The 25,392-nt window shown below is 41.6% G+C and overlaps 2 protein-coding genes and 1 long non-coding RNA gene across 5 annotated transcripts in view; 2 read left to right on the top strand and 1 right to left on the bottom strand.

Moving 5' to 3' along the window:
- Positions 1–3,194, top strand: part of LOC311603877 — a 51,180-nt gene extending 47,986 nt beyond the window's left edge. Inside the window, exon 4 of the long non-coding RNA XR_014781299.1 lies at positions 1,613–3,194. This is a non-coding gene — a long non-coding RNA (uncharacterized lncRNA). The remainder of the gene's footprint in view (positions 1–1,612) is intronic.
- On the bottom strand, positions 897–13,625 carry MORN2 (MORN repeat containing 2). 2 transcript variants are annotated; one of them, XM_084793139.1, is made up of 5 exons: positions 13,497–13,625; positions 9,697–9,750; positions 9,200–9,328; positions 8,091–8,227; positions 5,649–5,872 (listed from the first exon to the last, which is right to left on the bottom strand). In XM_084793139.1, the coding sequence occupies exons 2-5, from the start codon at positions 9,709–9,711 to the stop codon at positions 5,770–5,772; spliced, it is 384 nt and encodes a 127-aa protein (XP_084649265.1). In that variant the 5' UTR covers positions 9,712–9,750; positions 13,497–13,625; the 3' UTR covers positions 5,649–5,769. The 2 variants fall into 2 exon arrangements, with proteins under 2 accessions (XP_084649266.1, XP_084649265.1); XM_084793140.1 differs by lacking the exons at positions 5,649–5,872; positions 13,497–13,625 and adding an exon at positions 897–1,095 and having other exon boundaries at positions 9,222–9,328; positions 9,697–9,724.
- A 47-nt stretch (positions 13,626–13,672) lies between these two features.
- The window catches only part of DHX57 (DExH-box helicase 57), a 53,114-nt gene continuing 41,394 nt past the window's right edge, over positions 13,673–25,392 (top strand). The window contains exons 1-3 of one of the 2 annotated variants that reach the window (XM_084793094.1): positions 13,673–13,773; positions 20,383–20,582; positions 24,658–24,813. In XM_084793094.1, the coding sequence (XP_084649220.1) occupies positions 20,389–20,582; positions 24,658–24,813 (350 nt within the window). In that variant the 5' untranslated portion in view covers positions 13,673–13,773; positions 20,383–20,388. The other variant, XM_084793095.1, reaches the window with a different exon arrangement.

Raw genomic sequence — 25,392 nt, 5'->3', positions numbered from 1 at the left:
CTTCTGGATACTCTTATTTAAAAAATGAAAATCAGAACCATTCAATTTTACCAATAAAGACTGAGAAGCAAGATGCTGGGGTGAAACATGGCTAGCTCAAAAAGCAGAGGAAGAACCCAGCTGATATTTTCTATTCAGCTCATGTCTCAAAGGGGGGGAAAAAACCCAACTCATTAGCGCAGCTGACATCCCAGAAGGAAAAGTCCAAAAAACCCAAGGCCAATGGTTTGCTTGCTCAAAGTTCAAAAAGCTTAAAAGCTCCCTTCTTCTTATCTGCACTGTCTTAAATACCCCTCAGCTCAAAGTCCCTCTTTTCTGTTTAAACCCTGTCAGCTGGTCTCTTGCTCCATCTCTTGACCTAGGGTTAACTTTATTAAGTCCTGTGTACAGAAAGCTCTTGGATTAAAGGTGTGTGCTGGGGTTCAACCACACCAAACAAAACACAGGTTTTTACAGTTCTCAATCTCAGAGTTCACAATGGGATCAAATGTCCTGCAACATTTCTCCCTTTTTGTCCAAATGAAAGACTTCTTCTCTAACATCAATAAATTCTATACTATCAGGTAAACATTACATTCACAATGTCTAGTCCATATATTTTCAGCAACCTTAGAGAAAGCACTCTACTATCTATCCTATCTTGGTGAGTCCAAAGTTCTGTACCTAAATCACTTTGTATCAAAACTTGCATTACCAATCAAAAAACATCTTTTTAGACCTAAAACATCTTAAATCCTAAACAATTTAAGTTAACGACTTAGTCTTCAACTCCATCAGAGACCTGAAAAAGATAAATATCTAAATAAACAGGAAGTACAGAGTAAGCAGCTTCCAAAATCATAGGAATGACAGATTCTGCTGGACTCCTGGACAGTAATCCAAGATATCTCTATGCAGGTGGAGCGTTATCTTCAGCCTTCCAGAATATCTGACAGACTTTTCTGTGAAGCAGGTAATATGAAGGAGTCTCCTATCTTGTCCTTGCAAAGCTCAGCCATCAACTTTCCTGCATTTAGTTTGTCCAGTATTCTGTCTGCCGCCGAAGCAAGGACAATTCTTGCCCAGTAGCTAGCTTGCCACATATGAAGCCATCTCCTAAAGGAGAATTGATGCTCATCATCTTCTTCAAAGTTGAAATGGAGTACTGCCAGGAGCTGACATGTCTCATTGTCATAAATGTCTCAAATGAGCCAGGCATGGTGGTGACACCTATAATCCCAGTGCTCAGGAGGCAGAGGCAGGCAGATCTCTGTGAGTTCAAGGCCAGGCTGATCTACAAAGTGAGTCCAGGACACCCAAGGCTAAACAGAGAACTCTGTCTCAAAAAAAATTCTCAAGTAATATATCTTTAAGTGCCATATTCTGTAGATCTCTGAGGATTTTGAAGACCATCTATATATCTCTAGTATATCTGAATTATTTGTTTATAGCTATAATACTGACTAATTAACTTTTAAAAACATGTGATTAACTAAACTAATACCTAACAAAACACAAGTTCGATTGACTATTAGTTTGCATTTCTTAATTTTCCTAAATAGTTTGTGATAGTAGCTTTTAAGAAGACAAGAACTTCACATTGCATTTTTTAAAATTGTTTAATGTTTTACAGGAAGTTGATTAATATACAAAGAACAACAGAATATGAAGCAAAAATGCAAGCTTGCTGTGGTGGTGGAAACTAGAAGAGCAATCAAAGCAAACAAAAGAACCCATAAGCAAATATAAAATGAAAGTTTAAAATTTCTAACAGAGCGCTTCATTTGGTTCCCACCATTCAGTATATTTATGTCTTGGAGAACTATCTGGACATCCAGTGTTAATGTATTTTTTAATTATTTTATTTTTGTACATATACACTTATATTATTATACATATATACAATAGATTACCTATGGCAAGAAGAACCGTGACACAATCAGAAATTATACAAATGTCACATTCTTAGTGTTTTGGCTATTGCATTTTTAAGAATTACATAGGTATAATACCTTAAAAAGAGTTGATACATAGTATGCTGTGACCAAAATATAACCATGATTTTATATCAATATGTAAAAGACCTATACCAATGTAACTGAATATAAACTTAACTTTGTATCAATATACAAAGATCTATGAGAGCAGATTTGAAGGGGCTGGAGAAGTGAGTGGCTCAATGGTTGAGAGCACTGTCTGCTCTTCCAAAGGACAGAGGTTCAATTCCCTGCACCCACGTGGCAGCTCACAACTGTGACTCCAGTCCCAGGGATTCTGACATCGTCATACCAACGCAAATAGAATAAAACTTAATAAATTATAGTAAAAAGAGTAAATGCAATAGTGTGCCTTTTCTCCATATTATTTATATATCACTACTTTTGTCTAAATAAAAAGAAATGACTTTAACTCTAATATAGTAAAATTATTTACAAAAGTGAAGCTATCCTTGCCAAGCTTTCCACAATGTCCAGCTTGGTTGTATTTGGCAGTCTTAGGATTAAGTAGTTTCCAATTCAAAGTTCTGTAAAATGTTTGTGTTAGTCTCTGATGAACTCAGCAATTTGAATATTCTGAGTATCCGCAGTCTGATCTTTTGTCAGTTTAGTGGCAATCCTGACTAAGTATAACATAATAGTTAATTCAAAGTTGTCTACTGTTTGTACAGAACCAGGCAGCATCAGAAGCATCGAGTAGGTTTTTTTTTTCAGTGGGTGTTGTTACACAGTCTAGGTGGACTTGTCACTGGGGGCCTGTCATCTTCTTGGAAACCTAAAAAGTTACTGTTAGGAATGGTAGAAAACCTAAACCTACACCTTTTTGTTTGTTTGTTTGTTTTGTTTTGTTTTGTTTTTCAAGACAGGGTTTCTCTGTGTAGCTTTGGCTGTCCTGGACTTACTTTGTAGACCAGGCTGGCCTCAAACTCACAGTGATCTGCCTATCTCTGCTGGGATGTGCCACCATACCTTGCTAAGCCTAAAAATTTAAATGCCATATTCAAGAGGTTTCAGAAAGGTTTGAGGACCATAATCTATTAAGAACATCTGAGGTACACAAACTGTTCCCAGTTACCTGCCTCAGACTCAAACCTAGAAACATGTACAGGAAGCTAGATGAAGCTTATTTCTAAAATTAGTTAATACTCTGTACAACTACTGGTATCAAGACAGAAAGTTTATATATATATATATATATATATATATGAGAACGAGAGAGAGAGAGAGACAGAGAGAGAGAGAGAGAATATACCTTTAAAAATTAGAGAATAAGGGCTGGAGAGATGGCTCAGAGGTTAAGAGCACTGCTTGCTTTTCCAGAGGTCCTGAGTTCAATTCCCAGCAACCACATGGTGGGTCACAACCATCCATAATGTGATATGATGCCCTCTTCTGGCCTGCAGGTGTACATGCAGGCAGAGCACTTTATACATAATAATAAATAAATAATTTTTTTAGAGATTAAAATGAAAACAAAAGGATTATGAGATCGGTGGCAATAGAAAAATCCCTTATTATTTGTTTTCTTCTGTCCTGTTTCAGGTGGTTCTTCTGATATGAGACAGAGATTTTGTATTTTCCTTTAATAAGCATGCTTGAGTTTAAAGAAGAGAGCCATGTTCTAACGCCAAAACCAGTTTTAATTTTTAATTGAATTGGGACCACAGAAAGACCATTTGCCACTTGTGTCTGTAGAGGGCAGAAGAGACAAGATGGAGGCGGGTGATACCGCTTGGCCAGTTTACTCTTCTTCTTGTCACATTTTCTCTTGATAACTCCCTCCTTTAAGTTCTTCAGATGTCTCATTTGCACAGTGGTCTCTAAATTCCTTAGGTAGAAGTTTTTATTCTTCTGGAAAGATAAAAACAAAATCCTGCCATCACCCTAACTCTGGGTGGGGTTTTGTTGTTATTGTTGTTGTTAGTTTTTGTTGTTGTTGTTGTTTTGGTGGACTGTATCTTTCCTAGGGTAAAATGATATCTCTTGTTGATCTGCATTCATTAGTCCAATGCCTGCCCTTGCTACACTTTCTGTGTACTCCAGAAGGCTAGGGCCTTCTTTTCGGATTATCTCTAGAAAAAAACATTGTTTCTAGGAAAGCCTTGCCTACAAGTCCTTTTTCAAATGGCCTTGCTCAGCCGGGCATGGTGGCGCACGCCTTTAATCCCAGGACTTGGGAGGCAGAAACAGGCGGATCACTGTGAGAGGCCAACCTGGTCTACAAAGGGAGTCCAGGACAGCCAAGGCTGCACAGAGAAACCTTGTCTCAAAAAAACAAAAAACAAAAACAAGCAAACAACAAGATCAAATAGCCTTGCTTACTACATCTTTTAGAGTTACTTCTCCTATCAGATTAGCTTCACACCCATGAGATCCAATATCAGCCATATGTCTAATCCATTCCTCCACTGGTGCTGATCTTGCCTTTAAAACTCTAATTATTCTTTTGCATTCTGAATTAGCATTTTCAAAAGCCAAAGTTTCAATTAGTAATTTTTTGACTACTGAATCTGATATTATTTTATTTATAGCCGAAGTCAATCTTTGCAAAAATTCAGTAAAGGCTTCTTTGGGGCCTTGCACAATTTTAGTACAAGCCTCAGATCTTTTTCCTGATTCTTCAACCTTATCCCAAGCACTGAAAATTGTTTGACAACATAGTGCCAAGATGTGATAATCAATTCCAACTGCCTTTGTAAATCAGCATATTGTCCTCCACCTATCAACTGATCCTGGTAAATATCCTGATTTCATTCTTCTTTGGCCTTTGCTTCATCTTTCCACCATGATTGCCATTATTGGGACTAGGTTCCAATATTGCTGTTGTCAATTCTTTCCAGTCTTGGGGGATAATTCTGTTCTAAGTTGACCGTGAATTTAACATCTGTTTAAAATAGGATGAATGCATACCATGGGAGATGACTGCTTCCTTAAATCGCCTCAAATCTAATATGTCTACAGGATGCCATTCAAATGTATTATAACCTCAGGGGTACCTATCACTTCCTGGTATGTCTTGTATAGTAACTGGATACACTAAGGTTGGTTTTCTAACAACCTTAGACTGCCCCCTTTCAGCTTCATTATGTGATGACATGGTAGGCTCTTGTCTAAAATCCTTTGTCTGTGCCTGAGAATTTTTCTTATTCTCATTTATAAATCTTTCTAAGGCTTGTCTAAATCTGTCTGTTTCTGAGAATTTTTATTCTCATTTATAAATCTCTCTAATTTTCCTTCTAAGGCTTGAATCCATTCTTCATATTTTCCTTTTTCCTGTATCTCTAAAAATTTTTTTTTCTTAGAGCTGGTACAGAAAGTCATTATGGCTCTTAAGAATAAAGTATAAAATAACAAAAAGATAATAATAATCATAATTGATATTGAGCCAATTTCATTTAAATTATTTAGCTTTTAATGCTTCATTTAATGCTTCATCTAGAGTAGCACTAAACAGGATTCTAAAGCCTTCTATTAAGTTCCAGATACTTCTCATCCTTAATTTTCTCCCTGAGGATTTCCCAGATGACTTACAAATCTGATGGCTTCTCAGTTTGTTCTTAGCTGGAGTGATCAATCAGTGGGGCCGTGCTACTCATTGGAGCACCAAAATATTCTTTTAAATGAAAATCACACACACGACGGCACACACATGCACACAAATTCAAACAAGCATAAGTGAATGACAGTTTATTGGTAGGCTTACAGGGGAGGGCAGGTCACTCCAGTTGAAGGTTTAGTTGCTTTGCCTACAGGGGAGTTCCAGTGGCCACATCTCAGCATTAGTGCAGGGTACCTACATGTAGAGCTTTAGTCTCAGTCCGGGAGCAGCTGTGAAGTGGAAGGTACCACTCCACTGCAGGCCTTGGATATCAGTGTATTCTCCCTCACCTTCTACCCTGCAAAAGTGATTGGTGAGCTTTCTCATTAATCAGGACTTGTCATTACAGTCCAGATACAAACTATCTGGCCTAGTATACTACATCCCCTGTCTAAGGCATTTTACCTTTGCACTTCCAATTTGTATTAAAAACCAGTGTCCTACTTTCATACACTAGGAAAACACACTATTACAAACATACACTGTCTCTATTAAAAATTTTGGTACTCATGGTTTCAGGGTCAAATTAACTTTATATAAAAATCAAGCAATCGGCTAAAACTTGAAAATTGTGTATTGGTTATCTTGCTCAACTCAAACATCCATTTATTTAACAAATATTTCTTCATTATCAGCTCTGCTTGGGTGGTGTTGTTCTAACCCACCGGAGTGTTGAAAAAACACTTATATGTGCAACAGGCTTCATCCCACACATTAGCTTTTTTGTCCTTTATTAATATCAGTGCAAACTGTAAACCTAATTTTATTCTCCTGGCTCAATTATTATGAGAGGCTTATTGCCTCCTTCTGCTAACCTAGGCCCTGTCCTGGAAGCTTCTAGCCCGGAATCGCTCTGCTTGACCTCAAACTAACTCAGCAATCTGCTCTGATCTTCCAGATTCTTCTCATTTTCCGGCTCATTCTGTCTTTCGCCTGAGTTTTCTCTCTACAACCCATCTCTCTAACACAGTCCTGGTAAACCTGCCTCTTAAGTAGCTTGTGCATCTCCTAGTCTGCCAAGTCTTCTCTGATTCATAACTCTTCTGCCACTCGATTAGACATCACTTTCAAACATGGGTGCTTCCTTCTACAAACTAATTTTGCCTTTGTTTGAGATTAAAGGCCTGCATCACCACACCTGGCCCTAAGCTTTTCTTTACCTGATACTTGCTCTAAACCAGGCTGGTCTTGAACTCAGATCTGTTTACCTCTGTCTCATGGATTAAGGGTGTGTTTGTATTCCAGCCAGATCATATAGACCTAGAAGGTCTTTGGATGTGATCACTTGCCAGAACAGCCATGTTCTGAATTAACATTCCTCTACAGGAAATAGTTTGTGTCCTTGTTACAAACCTGGAGTCAAAACAGGTAGATATTGTTCTGTCCTAGTAACGTATTCACACTGATTTCATAAAAATTAGATAGCATTTTCATTTCTAGATATATGAAAGAGATATTTATAAATTTTATTTTCTTTCTGAGACACGGTCTCATGTAGCCCAGGTTGGCCTCAAACTCTCCATTTGGCCATTAGTGACAATGAACTCCTGAGCCTCCCACCTTTAACTCTCAGGTGCTAAGATTACAGGCATGTGCTGCCCACCATGCCTAATCATATGTGCTGCAGGGTTGAACCTAAGGCTTCGCGCAAGCTAGACAAGCACTCTATCAATAAACTGCATCCACAGCCCTATAATGGCCTTTTGATATGAAGTGCAATTAAGCTTATAAAACTATACTTCTGCTTCATTTCACGCTTATTTTTTCTGCAATCACATGTTTAGAAAGGACAACAGTAGGTACATTTCTAGTTTTAACATTATCTAATTTTGCTTATACTTCAAAATTATCATAATAAGCCAGGCTGGTGGTGCACGCCTTTAATCCTAGCACTGGGGAGGCAGAGGCAGATGGATTTCTGAATTTGTCCAGCCCAATCTACAGAGTGAGTTCTGGGACAGCCAGGACTACCCAGAGAAACTCCGTCTTGGGAAAGGATTGTCTAATAATCTTTGCCAAAAAATAATATTTCATTTTGGAAGGCTATAATGATCATAGGCTTCCCCTCTTACATTCCCCAACCACTAAAATTAACTCACCCATTTATAGAGATAAGACAAAGATTATTCAGCATTAAATATACTACTTAACAAGCATGACTAAAGATAGTTTTTCAAGACAGGGTTTCTATGTGTGTAGCCCTGGATGTCCAGGCTGGCCTTGAACTCACAAAGATCCTCCTGCCTCTGCCTCCCGAGTGCTGGGATTAAAGGTGTGAGCTACCACCACCTGGCAAGAGAATTTTTTTGTTTTGTTTTGGTTTTGGTTTTTTTCGAGACAGGGTTTCTCTGTGTAGCCTTGGCTGTCCTGGACTCACTTTGTAGACCAGGCTGGCCTTGAACTCACAGTGATCCACCTGCCTCTGCCTCCCGAGTGCTAGGATTAAAGGTATGCGCCACCACGCCCGGCCAAAGAGAATTTTTTAGAATTGTAATTAGTCTTAAATTTTAAGTTACCTATTTTCATTGAAATTTCCAGTGTACTTTGCCCCAGTTGGGAATGTGTAAGTCCCCAGTCCATGAAACATATTGTTCTTAAACTGCCCTTCATACACAGCTCCCGAAAAATGTTCCAGTCTTCCAAAGCCATTCATCTGATTGTGAGAAAGGAAATGCTCAGAAACCAGCCTTCACTGTATACAGCTCATGGGTAACATGCTCTTCATCAGCTTTGTCGCCCCTTGTTTCCACAAAGGCAGACATTTTTACCATTATTCTTCCCCCTGGGTCTCTCTGTGAAGCCTAACTCAAGTGTTCTGAATCTGGGGTGTCGGAATATATGGGGGACCGAGGTGATGATAATCAGGAGCCTCACGACACCTAGTACATCAGAAGTCTAAAAGAGCAACTTGTGCAGTCACTTCAGAACACAGTGCACAGAAGCTGGTAATGTGAATGTGGGGCAGGGCGAGGGCTCACTGGGAAAAGTGCCTATTGCAGAAGCTGAAGACCTGAGCTTACAGTAAAAAGCTGGGTGTGAGGCTGACTAGAAAGCTCAGTGAGTAAGAATGCTTGCTGTCAAGGCTGACAAGGCAGTTTCATCCCAGGGACTCATGGTGGACAGAGAGAACCATCTCAAACATATGCTGTGACACTCCCACATAATAAATAGATGAAATGTTTTTTAAATGTGAATCTGTATTCAAGTAGACCTGGGTACACATTCGTGCTTTATCATTTACCATCTGTATGAGAACCCCGAGTCTGATTTGTGTCACCTATAAAAAAAAGAGTTTTAATGTTACCTACCTCATGAGGTTGTCAAGAAAAACTGTTTAGTTTTACTCAATGAATGGGAGCTGAGGAAAATTAATAATAATAGCTCTCTGCATGAGCTTAACATTATGTATAGAATAACAGATGCTAAGTAAAACCATTCATCTTCCTATAGAGCCTAGTTTGAACACAGACATCATGATGTAGGCCAGGAGCCTGAGATCCTCATGCCTCAGCCTCCTACACAATGATTACAGCTGTGAGTTGAGAAACTTGCTTTAATAAAAATGCTTTTCACTGATAATGAAATGCTTAGAATCATTTAGCCCATAGAATTATTTATCTACTACCAGAGTTAAAGATGAAAGACACCTTGTCATCCTTCCAGCTTCCTGTGTAGACAATTCCATCAGGTGTGGTATGGATGCCCATCCCGTTTCTCTCATAGATCCCAGAAGATGTTCTTGTGCAGTCGCCGTCTAGGAGGAAGGAAGCATGGAGCTCTGCGGTGGGGACTGTGGACTAGGCTGACATAACGCTTACGCCAGAGCCTAGTCACAACCGCCCTGCACCCCACGCCTGGGTTTTGTTTGGCCTTTTGTTTCCTGGCTGCCTAGGACTACAACTAAGGGCCGGAGTAGATGACAGACTCCACACGTGTCTAAGGTAGCCCATCTAGAGGTAACAGTTTTGACTTAAATATCTATCCATCTATTATGATATCTGTTATTTCATTTAAATGGGATAAAATACCAATAACAGTTTTATAAAATGAGTTAGTTTCATTTTTAAAATTCTGAGCTATTGAATTTCCTGTATGAAAAGGTAATTAAAATGCAATGCTTACCATACTTGTCTCCATTTGGAAATATAAACTTTATCTTATACACTTCTGAAGATGCTTTAAGAGATTGAAGAAAATAAAGGTAAATTTAAATATTTTAATGTCGCAAGACCTACAATATATGTGCTTTCAGCACTATTTAAATAAATTCTCTTCACACAGTTGTCAAGTGCCTCCTGACTGCCATTTCCACTGCCTGGTGTAGAGTCCTGAGGAAATAATGCCCAAATGATCCATTTTTATTTACTTCATAAAATTTTATTAGTATAAAATTAATTTTAGCCGGGCAGTGGTGGCGCACACCTTTAATACTAGCATTCAGGAGGCAGAAGCACGTGAGTTCAAGGCTAGCCTGGTCTACAAAGCGAGTCCAAGACAGACAAGGCTATACAGAGAAACCCTGCCTTGAAAAACCAAATAAAATAAAATAAAATAAATAAAATGAACTTTATTTTTAGCCAGGCAGTGATGCTGCGGGTGTTTAATCCCAGCAGTTAGGAAGCAGAGGTAAGCAGATCTCTGTGAGTTTGAGGCCAGCCTGGTCTACAGATCAACAAACAAATGTAGAAGAATTTTAATTCAGAAAAGGCTGCTTTAGCAAGAGATCACATCCAAAGACCTTCTAGGGCTGTGTGATCTGGCTGGAATACAGACATGCCTTTAATCCCAGGAGACAGAGGCAAGCAGATCTCTGAGTTCAAGGCCAGGCTGGTATAGCACAAGTTTCAGGTAAAGAAAAGCTGAAGTCCAGGCATGGTGATACAGCACTCAGAAGACAGAGGCATGCAGATCTCTGAGTTTTAGTCAGTTTTATTGAGCCAGTGAGCTGAGAGGCAGTACAGTGGAGTTGAGTTCCTGGCAGTTCAGTTCATGGAATTGAGAGGCAGTTTTACAGAGAGAGGTTGAAGAAAGCACAAGCTGGACACAGGTGAAGACAGAACTGAGCCAGAGAATGAGAAGGAGCCAGAAGATTTGAACATATTGTCAAAGTTAGTATGAGGGCAAGCAGAGCAATTCAGTCAGAGGCCAAGAGAGAAGCCAGACTGCATCAGTCAGCTAGGAGAGGCATATGAGCCAAAGTAGCTGAGTTGAACCAGCCAGAGTTCAGAAAGAGCTAGAACGGGTGTGAGCTTATTCAGCAGTAAGTCTCAGAAGCTGAAAACATTCTAAGCTTAGATTAGTTTGTACTGAGGCTAGAAGCTTCCAGGACTAGGCCTAGGTTAGATGAGGAAGTAAGCCTCAGAGATGACAATTCATTTAGGTGAATAAAAGTTACTTTAAGAAATTAATTGATTAACTAATTACTTAAATTCACTTTTTGTAAGGGAAAGGATCTTGCTAACGTAGCCCTTGCTGGCCTGGAACTCACTAGGTAGACCCTATCTTGGGAAAAAAAAAAAAACCAACAATTTTTTTGGTTTGTTTTATGTATGTGAGTGTTTTGCCTGCAAATTATATGTGTGTCACACTCGTACCTGGTGCCCTCAGAAGTCAAATAAAGCGTAAGATCCCCTGGAACTGGAGTTATTGATGGTTATAAGCCACCATGTAGGTGGTTGGCTGGGAATTGAGCCCAGGTCCTCTGCAAAAGCAGCATGTTTTTTGTTGTGTGTGTGTGTGTGTGTGTGTGTGTGTGTGTGTGTGTGTGTGTTTAGTTTAAAATAAAACTTTATTTAATGATTATTAACCATAAAATGCCACTTGGGATTTTTCTTTTAAAAGCACAATGTATATAAAATTATTGTTCAAATAAAACCTCAGTAAGACACATGTAGGGCAATAGCTTACTAAGTCTCTAAAATCCTTTAAATTATACTACTTGTCTTAATTCTCCATTTTTAACACTGAAATTATTTTTTCAATAGCACTATACAATTAACTCAGCTGAATTTCCTGTTTATTCTGGATTTTTTGCATTATAATTTTTTATTAATTTATTCATATTACATCTCAATGTTATCCCATCCTGTGTATCCTCCCATTCCTCCCTCCCTCCCGCTTTCACTCTACTCCCCTCCGCTATGACTGTGACTGAGGGGGACCTCCTCCCCCTGAATATGATCCTAGGGTATCAAGTCTCTTCTTGATAGTCTGCTATCCTTCCCCTGAGTGACACCAGGCCTCCCCATCAAGGGGATATGGTCAAATATGGGGCACCAGTGTTCGTGTGAAAGTCAGTCCCCCCTCTCCACTTAACTGTGGAGAATGTCCTGTCTGTTGGCTAGATCTGGGTCAGAGTTCGATGGTTACCTCATGTATTGTCCTTGGTTGGTGCCATAGTTTGAGCAGAACTCCTGGACCCAGATCTGCCCGTCATAGTGTTCTTCTTGTAGGTTTCTGTGACCCTCTGGATCCTTCTATTTCCCCATTCTCCCATATTTCTCTCACCTAGAGTCCCAATAGGATGTCCTCCCCTCTGTCCCACTTTCCTGGTAAGTGAAGACTTTCATAGGACATGCCCCTTGGGCTAGTGTCCAGTTATAAGTGAGTATATACCATTTGAGTCTTTCTGAAAAGCAGTATTTTTTTAAAGATTTATTTATTTTATGTATATGAGTGCTTTGCCTGCATGCATGTATATACACCACATGCATGCCTGGTCCCTCCATCGTCATCCATTGAGAGGGCTTCAAGTGTTCGTCACTGTGATGATAGGCTCGCACACCTGAGGAGGTGGTTTGTTAAAGAGACCCTGGTGGCTAGAAAGAGTGGCTGAACATGCTTTGTGGGAGCACATCCGACCCCTTCTCTGTGACCAGCTTCACAGTCCATAGATGGCCAACCTGTTAACTTGGGAGGAAGATATCCTGGCTAGGGGAAAAAATGATGGAGGGACCCTCTACCAAGAGGCTCTGGCTTTCTAAGTTCTCCTTTGCCTCTTCATCTTTCTTGTGCAGCCCTCTCTCTGTCTCTAGCCCCATCCCCAGCCACAAGATGGTATTAAGAGGTAAGAGTCATTAAAAATTAAATTTACAAGGCACTTATCTTGGAGGAACCAAAAGGACTACACAGCCAAGTTATTTCTTTGTAGAAGGTCCCTACATTCACACACACACACACACACACACACACACACACACACACATATACAGTGCTGCCGGTACCCTGTTACAGACCTATGCTGTTTTCTGGTTGTTTGGTATTTTGTCATTTGGTGGTAGTGGTTGTTGTTGTTGTTGTTGTTTTTAAGGAGATGCTGAACATCTACAATTTTGTTCAGATGACTGCAGGACCTAGAGACGCTGTTGCTTTTATTGATGCATAACAAACATACTGCTAGTACTGGTCTTTATATGTATTTGTAAACACATTTATATAAAGATATACAAGTGTAATTTTAATTTTTGAAAACTTTAGCTGTGCTTTCAACCTGGGGGTCGGGGGCTATACCCCAGTTTACCATTTTGGAGTTGGCATTGTGCAGAAATCAGCAGGCATATTAGTCTAGAAATATTAAGCTTAATTTCTTTTCCATGTGTTCAGGGGTGACTTCACTCTTATTATGTAACGTCTTATCTGTGTGAGTTTGATTAAAGAAACTAATAAAATGGTCTCTAACTAAAGGGGTGACGTTTCCACATTCAAAACTCTGAACTAGTAGGAACCTCTGCGTTTGCTACAGTCTGGTTCGGTAAAGGAAACCAACCCGGAGAGATAGAGACAGCGAACCCACGACTGACTCGGAGGCCCACGCCCTATCTCCGGATTACCTCCGCCGCAGTGTGGACGCCGCAGCTGGCTCCTGGTCCACCCGCGCCAGGTAAAGGCGCCCTTCCTAGAGGCCTAGGAGGAAGCGCACTCACCTGACAAAGAGGTGTAAATCAGGCTTTCCCGACTCTGCGATTCGCCCTGGCTCGCCAGCTCTGCGGCCGGGATGGGAGCTGGGCGCTAGGACACAGCGGGGCTCGGTTGCTAGGGCGACCGGACGACCCGGAAGCAAACATGCAAGGAGCCAATCAGAAGGCGCTTGGGCGGGGCGGCTGCTGCGGGTGAGGTCCAAGGAGGAGGCCGAGCCCAGCCCGGACGCCGAGCCCTGGGTGCCGCCTCCTGAGCTCTGCGGCCAGCGACGCTACGAGCCAGGTACGGCCTACCGTGGCGTGTGCAGGGCCGCGCGGGGCCGGGGTTGCCAGGCCTGCAGCCTCCCCTCTCCAGTGATCGCATCCGAGGACCAGCCTACCCCGATGAGCCCCTGATTTTCAGCCCCGGGCCCGTGAACCTGGACCAGCAGGATCCCAGAGACCCCGGGACCTGCAGCCGAGGTTGTCTAAGCCCGAGGCTCCCAGCAGGGTTGGATTGGAGGGGCGCCAGCCCCATTTCCTGTCTGTGGCTGCGTGGCGACCGGAGGGGATATTGGGGGCGGGGGGGGGGGGGGAGAAGGTTGGAGAAGATGTATGTTAAAGAAAGGAACCTTGCATGACTAGGAATCTAAATGGAGCTGGGTGATGTATAGTGGTCGGAGATTTGCCTAGGAGGCAAGTGTTCGTTTTCATCACCTCAGCTTGATGATGCTGTATGTCGGGGCCAAACTTGGGTGTGAAACAAAGGATTCTTTTAAAGGCAACTTAGGTCCAGTATTTATGGTAAAGAAAGAAATCTTCCCAGACTGGATAAATAGTGGAATTTCCCCCCTGTGGATTGATTACACAACCTAATTTGTATTCTATAGAAATCGTCTGTGGAATGTGGTGTTGCATACCACCATAACCAGTAAATCTTGGTTCAGATCTTTGTGTGAAAATCACAGCTCACGTTGAAACTGTAAGCTTTTCTGTGTTGGTGTGAGGTAACTTGTTTTAAATCAGTACAGAATCTTCTTGCCTTTTTCTGTTCATTTCTCAGTGTATGAATTGATCCGGTTGGGGGTGTGGAAGATAAGGTGTTTGATTTCTTTTCTTCCTACTTAAAAAAAAAAAAAAAGATATGCAGTCGGGTGCGGTGGTGCACACTTTTAGTCCCAGCAGGCGGGTCTCTGTAAGTTCGAGGGCAGCCAGGGCTGTTAGAGAAGCATTGTCTTTAAAAAAAAAAAAAAAAAAAAAAAGGAAAAAGAGATATGGAAGTATTGATGCACAGAATTAGAGAGTTCAATTTGTGCTATTCCTTTAGTCACTTGTTGAGCATGTAATGTCCTTACGGTTTTTTGTTTGCTTGTGTTTTTTTTTTTTTTTTTTTTTGTATGTGAATAATATACTGCTGTCTTTAGAGAATTTAGATTTGTATTTACCATGTTCTTACCTGGGGGGATCTGGAGTTAGAGGAAAGTTGAAATAATTGACTTTAGTTTCTATATTCTCCCCCCCATCCCCCCACCCCGGCTCGGGCTGGCGCGCGCCCGCTCGCTCTCTCGCGCTCTCTCTCTCTCTCTCTCTCTCTCTCTCTCTCTCTCTCTATCTATCTATCTATCTATCTTTCTCTCTCTCTCTCTTTTTTACCCCCTAAGAACTCACTCTGTAAACCAGGTTGGTCTCAAACTCAAATCTACCGGCTTCTACCTCTTCTGTGATAGCACTTCCATGGTTTAGGCAGCCATATTGATGAGATTTTGTGGCTGTAGCCTCTGACATTTCGTGGAGACCACCAGTCTCAGCAGAATCCGTGTTCATCTCGTTCTTACAACCTTTCTGTCCCTTTTGTAATGATCCCTCAAACAAGGGTGCAGGGATTGTGTGTATCAGTTGGGACTGGGCATCATACACTCTCTTGTTCTCTGCATCTTGATCAATTATGATTTTCCTGCAATGGTTTTGTCTGTTGCAAAGAGAGGTTTTGTTGATGAGGGGTGAGAGCTGTTAGATTTCAGAGCTCAGAGTAAAGAGCTAAATGGCAGAAAGGGACCAGAGTCTGACCTCAACAGATGAAACTTATTTTCAAACAACAAAAGACAGACACTCTCCCACAAGAAAGGGCTATCTGTCAGAGGAGAGAGAATACTTGGAGTTTAGGGAGAGGCTTGGGGATGAGGAATTTACTGCAGTTCAGGGGGCTGTGTGTGAGTCTGGGGCCTCTCCTTCCTGCTATTGTCTGCTCAGTGGAGACAGCCTATCTTGGGAGACTGGTAGTTTCAGCAAATCATTTCCTTTCTGTGGCTCGTTGATAATGGTTTGAACAAGGCCACCTGTAACCTCATAGGAATTCTGTTTTTACAGTCAAGGCACTCCATCAAGAACTACTCTTAACGTGTGGTTATAAAAATAATGAATGTAGTTAGGAATTATGTTAGTAACGTTGTAAGTTCTCCTCTCTGATCCATGAGGTAGCCCTAGGTAGTTAGTCTTGGTTTTCCAGTACTAAGCATTGTTAAGGTTATTTTTATAAAACTGTGTGTTTTTCCCAGTTTCTCTTTAATCCAGTCATCACACAAATAATTGACACTCTTTTATATTTGTTTAATAAGCTTCACAACATAACTGAGCAGTTACTGCTCTATTAATTTTTAAAGATTTATTTATTATTTTATACAGTATTCTGCGAGGATGTGCATGTGTGCCTGCTCACCACAAGAAGGCACCAGATCTCATTACAGATGGTTGTGACTCACCAAGTAGTTGCTGGGAATTGAACTCAGGACCTTTGGAAGAGCAGATGGTACTCTTAACCTCTGAGCCATCTCTCCAGCCCTATTGCTCCATTCTTAACCCTCTAAGCTAATCTGGTTTCTTCCCAGAGTACACCCAGAGATACTTGCATTTTTTATCCTCTCCAGATGCCACCTGGACTCCTTCTGGTGCTGAATCACCTATGTCCTCCCCTGGATGGCAGCAAGTTCAGCCCTATTCCGTCTCCCCTGCTCAGTGATTGGCTGTAAGCTGCTTTGTTGGCATACCAGGGGACGGTTAGGGAACAGGAGAACAAGGATTGCTACCAGATATGGGGTACACAAATCAACATTTGAGTTATACACTAAGCTTATGCCTACAGGGCATGATTTTCCTATTGTTGATCAGGCTTTAATTCCAATTAAAGAGCTGTTGGTTACCACCATGGTATACTTACCACAATTACTCCCTTAGGGTCACTGTGCAATGCTTGGCATTGTGTTTTATAGATGTAGCAGGGTAAGACCGTTGTTCGTTTTCCTTCTAGGAAGCTTACGTGGTGCTCTCTGGTACCATGAAAGCTGGTCCTCAGGGAGGAAGATTTCAGGTCAGATCCTACTCAGGTCTTCTGGGCTCCATGTCTGAAGTGCTTGTGTCTTCAGCAAAGGGACTTACTTACCTTCCACCTCTGGGGAGCAACCATTGCTTTGTTGCTACAGTCTGGATATTGTTTGTCCCCTTACAAACTCAAGTTGAAATTGATTACCAGTGTTAAGAGTTGGATTCTTTAAGGGTGATTAGGTAATTAAAAGAGATCAATACCTCAAGGGAGAGAAGCCAGTCTCACAGGATGTTTATTATAAAGCAGAGCAGTCCGTGTGTCTAGACTCTTCCTTAAGCTTTCTTCCCACTTCTCTTCTGCCTGGCCAAGATCCGGTACGAGACTCTGGCTGTCATCTGCTTGCATGCAGTGTGCTTTGTACTTCCTGGCCCTCCGAGCTGTGAGCCCGAATAAACCTTTATCTTCATAAATTATTCCATCTTAAGTACTCTGTTACAGCAGAGGAAAACAGACTTGAGACAGTCCTAATTGGTTATATATATTTATTTCTTCTCTACCGTATCCTCTAGAAAGTAAGCTTCAGAGGGCATGAATTTTGTCTTAGCTGCTAAATCCCCGAGATCTGGCACAGAAAACTGTAATAAATATTTGTAGAATAGATAAATTAATGAGCGAATCTTCATTCTCACATGAGTTATTCATTAATCTTCAGTCATTCATACCCCAGCACATGCTTAATTCTCGCTTTCTGCCAGATATTGCATATGCTGGAGTACAGTAGTGATCAAAATAGACATAGCTGCTGCCTCCAAAGAGCTTTCTAGCTGTAGGAGAGGAGGACAAAACAAATACTCAAAACATACACAAAACCATGGAGTATCTTGAAGAAAAAAATACCAAGAGATCTAGTTTTAACTTCCATATATTTGTGAATTAACCAACTTTTGTTTCTACTTTTCATTTCTAATTTTATTACAGCAGCACAGCATGTTTTGTATTATTTCTGTCTTTTAAAAATGTACTGAGGTAGCCAGGCATGATAACTCATGCCTTTAATAATCCCAGAATTCAAGAGGCAGAGGTAGGCAGATCTCTATGAGTTCAAAAACAGCCTGATCTATAAGTTGAGTTCAAGGACAGGTGAAACCCTGTCTCCAAAAACAAAAAACAACAACAACAACAACAAAAAAGTAGTGAGGTTTATTCCATAGGTTAGCATATGAGGTGTCCTAGACAATATTCCATATGTAATTGGATAGCTATTTTGTTGCAGGATGGTATGTCTGTTAGGTCTTTGCTGGTACTTAAGGTTTTCCAGCTAGATATGGTGGTGCACACCTTTAATGCCAACAGTCAGGAGGCAGAGGCCACCTCCCTTGAGTTTAAGTTTGAGGCTAGCATGGTCTGTAGAATGTGTACCAGGACAGCCAGGACTACCCAGAGGAACCGTTTGTGGACAAACCAAAAGAGGAGAAGAAGAAGAAGCAGGAAAAAAAGGACTCCTTTCCTTGTTGCTCTTCAGCTGTTTCCACCATTATGGACAGTGGGTACTACTGTTACTAAATTGCCTGTGGCCCCATTTCTTATAGTTGTTGCTTTGTGAATTTGGGTGCTTTAGTGTTAGGTACACATATGCTTATAATTGTTATATCTTCCTTATGAATTGATCCTTTTATCATTATGATGTATCCTTTTTTATCTAAAGTAACATTTTTTTGTTGTAGTTTTTTCTATTATTCATATAGCTAATCTACCTTCCCTGTAGTTTCTGGTTGGCATATATCTGGAACATAAATTCTCAAATATTTACCTCATCTTTTCCTTTTTTTTTTTTTTCTTTGAGCCGGTTTCTCTGTGTGGTCTTGGCTGCCCTGGAACTCACTCTGTAGACCAGACTGGCCTCGAGATACGTCTCCCTCTGCCTCCGGAGTGACTCCTGATTAAAGACAGGAGCCACCACCACCCAGCTATCTTTTCCATTCTTTTGTTTGTATCTTGGAATTTATACTTTGTCCCTTTAAAAAAGAAATGAGCCTGGCAATCTTTTGACTGGATTGTTTACTCCATTCACATTTATTGTTATTATTGAGATAGTGGAAGTTACATATATCATGACATTGTAGTTGTTGTTACTATATGCCTTGTGTCTGTTCCTCTGTTCCTAGTTTACTCTGTCCTGCTTTCTTTTTTAATTAACCATTAAATATTTCCTAGTGTATTTTTAATGATTTCTCTATAGAAGCAGTTCTCAATGGGCATATGATGCTAATCAGGGCAGATTCCCTACTTCGTCCTTCCCCATCTATTTCTACCCTTGTACAATAATAAAGTTTTTCTTCTAAAAAAAACCAAAACACACAGTTGGACCTTCCTTCATAGGCTGGCCTCAAACTCACAGAGATCAGCCTGCTTCTACCTCTCAAATGCTGGGATTAAAAGTGTGTTTAACTTCCCCCATATGTCTCTGATGTGCATTCTTAGTTAAGAAATCTGGGGCTAAGCCAAGCAGCGGTGGTGGTGCACATCTTTAATCCCAGCACTCAGGAGGCAGAGGCAGGAGGATCGCTGTGAGTCCGAGGCCAGCTTGGTCTACAAAGCGAGTCCAGGACAACCAAGGCTACACAGAGAAACCCTGTCTCGAAAAACCGAAAGAAAAGAAAAGAAAAGAAAAGAAAAAAGAAATCTGGGGCTAGAGAGATAGCTCAGTGGTTAAGTCACTATCTGCTCTTCCAGAGGTCCTGAGTTCAATTCCTAGCAATTGTAGAGACCAAACCAATGCCATTTTGTGCTCAGAGGCTAAGAACCTGATCCCTGCCCACAACCTGGAGTTCCTCATGAGTTTCAAACACGTAGCTAACAACTGTTACTAGGAGCCTGTACCCAGGGCCAACCAATCAGAGCCACAGGTCACCGCAACTAGAACATCCAAAAAAACTCCCCCTGTCATCTGGCCCTGGTCCCCTGCTTAGCCCTGGTCCCCTTGCTTAGCCCTGGTCCCCTGCTTAGCCCTGGTCCCCTAGCCATCAGCTTAAAGAGCAGCTTTCCTGTCCCCCTCTAGCCTATCAGGTAACAAGGCTTGGAAACGGCTTAGAACCTGCCTCCCACGGTTTTTTTCCTTTAAAAACCCTGTTCCCCTAGCGCTAGGGGCCACCATCTTCCCTCCTCACAAAGGGGCTGACGGTCCAGGCTCTGAGCTTGACTAATAAATAAGACTCTCTGTGATTTACATCTAGCTGGTTCCTGGTAGTCTTTGGGAGTCTCAAGACTTGGACATTACACAGTCACATGATGGCTCACAACCATCTAGAAAGGGATCCGATGCCCTCTTTGATGCAACAATACATGTAAATAGAGCACTCATATACATTAAATAAGTATTTTTTTAAAGAATCTATATTAGAGAAACTTACTAAATATTAGTCCTAAGGTAAATATACTTGTTTTTTTTAAAAAATTATGTGAAGCAGTTAGTCATTCTGCCCTTAACCTGGCCCCTTGTAAACTGTGCATGTTCTTTATTTCTTTAAAGTAAACTTTATCCATAACTTTGATTAAAATGGTTTATGGTATCAATATTAATTTTTTGTCTTTCAGGTGAAAATGAGTTCTTCAGTAAGAAGAAAAGGCAAAGGGGATGGAAAGGGGTCTTCTAGAGGAGGAAGAGGAGGCAGGGGTCACACGAATAAATCTCACGGGGGCAGTGGAGGCGGCGGTGGCAATAGAAAGGCCTCAAGTAGAATTTGGGATGATGGAGATGACTTTTGTGTCTTCACTGAATCAAAGCCCTCACCCAGGTCATTATGCATTTCCTTACATTGTGTGTGTGTGTGTGTGTGTGTGTGTGTGTGAGAGAGAGAGAGAGAGAGAGAGAGAGAGAGAGAGAGAGAGAGAGAGGTGTGAGAGAGAGATGTGTGTGAGAGAGAGATGTGTGTGAGAGAGAGAGAGCACGCACTCATGCGTTGTGGTGTGAATGTGAGCATCAAAGGACCACTTGTGGGAGCTAGATTTCTTCTAACATGTGGGCCCAGGATCACGCTCAGCCCAAGCTCATCAGTCTTGGTGGCAGGCACCTTTACCCGGTGCGCCGTGTTCCAGCCCTTCCTTAGACTTTTTGAATGGTCAGATAGGGAAACAGTTTCAATTCCTAATATGTGGAACAACAAATAGCCAAGAGGCAGGTGTGGGTGAGCTTTCTGGTCCAGTTAATTGTTCTCATCTAAAATTCTTGCAAGGCGTGTTGGCGCACGCCTTTAATCCCAGCACTCGGGGAGGCAGAAGCAGGTGGATCTCTGTGAGTTCGAGGCCAGCCTGGTCTACAAAGTGAGTCCAGGGCAGCCAAGGTTACACAGAGAAACCCTGTCTCAAAAAACCGAAAACAAAACAACAACAACAACAACAACAAAAATGCTATCAGTCCCTCTCTTCATTAACTTTTTAAAAGCATGATGGTAAATCATAGTTTTGTTTTGTTTTGTTTAAGTAGGTTGACTTCTGACCTTAACTACTTTGTGACACTGAACTGGATGTAATGTTCAATGTATTGAAAGAAATGTTTCCTAGGAAAGTAAATACTAGGAGGGATAAAAGTACAACAAAATTTTATAAGTGTTCTGTAGACTCCGTAAATTGATGTTAAAATTAAATAGCCCAAAGCCAGCATGCTGGCGCATGCCTTTAATCCCAGCACTTGGGAGGCAGAAGCAGGCAGATAGCTGTGAGTTAAAGGCCAGCCTGGTCTACAAAGCAAGTCTAGGACAACCAAGGCTAACACACAGAAACCTTGTCTCGAAAGACCAAAAAACAAAAAAACAAAAAACAAAACAAAGCAAAACAAACAAAACAAAAAAATTAAGCAGCCCGAAATGCAACCTAAATATGTCTTTCTAGTTGTGGTTCCATACTGCCCAGCTGGACAGGCTGTCATCTGATGGCATTTCATGTAGTAACCAGTAACACACATAGCCAACCTTCCTTCATGTCCAGCTTTTAATTGTGAATAGACAATTCTAGTAAGTCTAGTGGATGTTGAAAAAGTAAATGTAGCTAGTCTACGTTATACAGTATAAATATAAAATTCCGATTGACTCCTAAACTGTACCAAGTTGTATATGAGATTCTTAGATGTAGAGGGACTTTGTTAGGGGCCAGGCAGTGGTGGCGCACGCCTTTAATCCCAGCACTCAAGAGGCAGAGGCAGGCAGATCACTGTGAGTTCGAAGCCAGCCTGGTCTACAAAGCAAGTCCAGGACAGTCAAGGCTATGCAGAGAAACCCTGTCTCGAAAAACCGAGAGGGGGGGGGCGATGACTTCATTAGAACCATCACACACACACACGTATTCATAGTAATAGTTTATCTGAATATTAGAAGAAAGGAATATAAGTAGATGGGAGGTTTGACAATATCATAGGTCATACATACTTTTAGCTAAGCGAATTCAACTGTATGTATTCAGAAAAGAAGGGAAAAAGAAACAGAATGTAAGTCACTTAAACTAGCTACCAAAGGAGTTGCTCTAACGAGTCTTTGATGGGAGGATTTAAATATATGTTCTCTATATATAATCACTAAAATAGCTGAATTGCAGGTATCCAGCCAGAGAATCTATGTGGTTTTCCATTCTTTAAAAAAAAAAAAAGGTTGAAGCCCAGCATAGTGTCACAGGCTTTTAATCCCAGCACTCGGCAGGCAGAGGCAGGCAATCGCTGTGAGTTCAAAGCTAGCCTGGTCTACAAAGCAAGTCCAGGACGCTAAGATAACATAGAGAAACCCTGTCTCGGAAAAAAAAAAGAAAAAAGGTCTAGGCATTATAGAGACTATCAAGAACAGTCATATAAAGGAGTAATAGCAGTGTCTTTGGCGGGGTTGGTAGACAAGGTTTCCCTCAAGCCTAGGCTCCTGGGATTATAATCATGAGCCACCACACCTAGCTTTCAGAATAGTTCCAAAGTATGTTTTCACCTTACCTGCTAGTGTTCTGAGTTAAATGTACCTCTTTTGTTTTTCAAAGTACATACGTTATAGGTCTTAAAATATTACGTGTTTGGGCTGGAGAGATGGCTCAGAGATTAAGAGCACTGACTGCTCATCCAAAGGTCCTGAGTTCAATACTCAGCAACCACATGGTGGCTCACAACCATCTATAATGAGATCTGGAGCCCTCTTCTGGTGTGCAGGTGTACATGGAGGCAGAACACTATACATAATAAGTAAATAAATTTTTTTTTTTGGTTTTTCGAGACAAGGTTTATCTGTGTTACAGCCCTGGCTGTCCTGGACTTGTTTTGTAGACCAGGCTGACCTCGAAATCAGAGATCCACCTGCCTCTGCCTCCCGAGTGCTGGGATTAAAGGTGTGCACCACCATTTATTAAGTATTTAATAAATACTTAAAGATGTATTTATTATTTATACAGTATTCTGCCTGCAACCATGCCAGCACACCAGAAGAGGGCACCAGATCTCATTATAAATGGCTATGTGCCACCATGTGGTTGCTGGGAATTGAACTCAGGACCTCTGGGAGAACAGCCAGTGCTCTTAACCTCTGAGCCATCTCTCCAGCCCTAAAAAATCTTTAAAAAGAAAGAATATTACATGTTCAAATCTTCATTGAGCACATTCTATGTTCTGGTAACATAATTATAGCAATAAGTAAAACACTGTACTCATCTCCATAAAAGGTTTCTGAGATAGAAGGACCATAAGTGTATCACAGGCAGTAAGTGCTCTGAAGGACAACAGAGCAATGTGTGAGGAAATGTGTGTATGAAATAATAGAATTGAACCGCTGTCGTGTGGGAGTCCTCGAAAACGGTTCATTTGAACAAAGACAGCAGAGCAAGTTATGAGGCTATGTAAGAGGAAAACATTCAAGTCACAGGGGATGAAGTGACGTTGAATGCCAGACCCTAAGTCAGGAATACATTTAGAAGGCTTAGGAAATGCAAAGAAACCATGTGACAAGAGCAAGTAGGCAGTGTCAGAGCAGAGAAACTAGGCTGCAGATGGCCCTGTGGGCCATGAGAGGGATGTTTGGCTTTTGCTGTGACTAATACGGAGCACCACAGAGAGGTTTGAAGCAAGTGTGCAGGACATTTAAGTCACGCTGGCCACTGGTGCTACTCTTCAATATGTGCCTTTGTGATACTGGGAAGATTGGCCCTTTTTCTCTGGGCCGTTACTGCTCCGTACCTGGCATAGATGAGGATAAGGCTGGAATGAATCACCAGAGGAAGTAAGGAGGCGGGCTTATAGTGTCCAAATAGGGGGGTGGACTTTACCATCACGGACAGAGGTAGAATTATTTATTAGCCAGGCGTGGTGGCGCATGCCTTTAATCCCAGCATTCAGGAGGCAGAGGCAGGTGGATCGCAGTGAGTCCAGGACCGCCAAGGCTACACAGAGAAACTCTGTCTCGAAAAAACAAAACTAAAAAAGAATGGAGATAGAGCATGGTAGACAACACCTCTTATCCCAGCACTTGCGGGGTGGAGGGAGGGCAAAGGGTCAGCTCAGGTGACCTGTGACCCCAGTCTGTACTACATGCCATCCTGGTCTGGGACATAGGAGCATGTGATCCTTCCCAAACAGATTCTAAAGAAATGATGAGACAAATTCAGATTGAGAATTTCTGTAAGGTGGTGGACTGCACTCTTCAGAACTGCCACTGTAGCGAGCAGGCTAGGAACACTCCAACTTAAACAGGCTTGGGGGAAATGCTAACTGGTGGCTAGTGAGATCCAGTAAACACCGTAGAAAACTACTCTCTCCACATTTGTTGCCCTCTGCTTTCAGTGTGTGTTACGAGTATTTGGGAGTGCTGATGAGAGTGACACAGTTTTGCTCATGAGCATGTGTTTTTAATTCAGGCCCAGCGACGACAAAAGCAAAGGAGAGACACGGCCTAAGTGGAAGCCTAAATCCAAAGTGCCCCTTCAGACACTGCATATGACATCAGAGAATCAGGAGAACGTGAAAGCCCTTCTGAGAGACCTGCAGGAACAGGGCGTGGACGCAGGATCTGAGTAAAGTATCTTATTTGAGTACATTTTATATTGAGGAGAACACATTGGCAAAGGCCTTTTCAGCTTTGGGTACTGTATCAGTGTAGAGCAGCGTTCTCAACCTTCCTAACACTGCGACCTTTTAATACACTTCCTCGTGCTGTGGCGACCCATAACCATAAAGCTATTTTCATGGCTACTTCTAGCTGTAATTTTGCTGTTATGAATGGGAATGTAAATCTCTGATGTGCAGGTGTGTCGTGACCCCTAGGTCGAGAACTGCCGGTGTGGAACCTGTTGTGACTGTGTAATTAGCTGAAAGTGAGTCAAGAGAAATAACAGAGCAACTTATCCAGTCTCAGTGTTAACATGTGTGCACCCGGCACCACCCTGAGCAGCAGCGTGGATTGCCTCATCTTTCTTTTTCCACAGGCCCATGCTAATATAGATCATTAGTGCTTTATTAAAAACATTCCAACTGAAAGCTTGTATGAACCCTCAGGAGCAGATATTGAGGCAAGTTCTTGCTAATGCAGCCCAGGCTGCTGGCCTCAGACTTACTGCAGTCCTCCTGCCTCGGCTTTCCCACCCATCCCAACC

Source organism: Acomys minous, assembly GCF_964271855.1.
Source record: "Acomys minous genome assembly, chromosome: 8".
Lineage (NCBI taxonomy): Eukaryota > Metazoa > Chordata > Mammalia > Rodentia > Muridae > Acomys > Acomys minous.
Note: the sequence above shows the minus strand (reverse complement) of the source record. Positions and strands in the feature narration are given on the sequence as shown.

What these genes read in the sequence shown, in the direction of transcription:
- MORN2 (XM_084793139.1), bottom strand. An exon ending in GTCTTTCATCTTTAACTCTG is followed by an intron (nt 8,228 to 9,199) that starts GTAGTAGATAAA and finishes TCTCACAATCAG; the next exon opens with ATGAATGGCTTTGGAAGACT. An exon ending in GGAAATTTCAATGAAAATAG is followed by an intron (nt 5,873 to 8,090) that starts GTAACTTAAAAT and finishes TCACTTTTGCAG; the next exon opens with GGTAGAAGGTGAGGGAGAAT.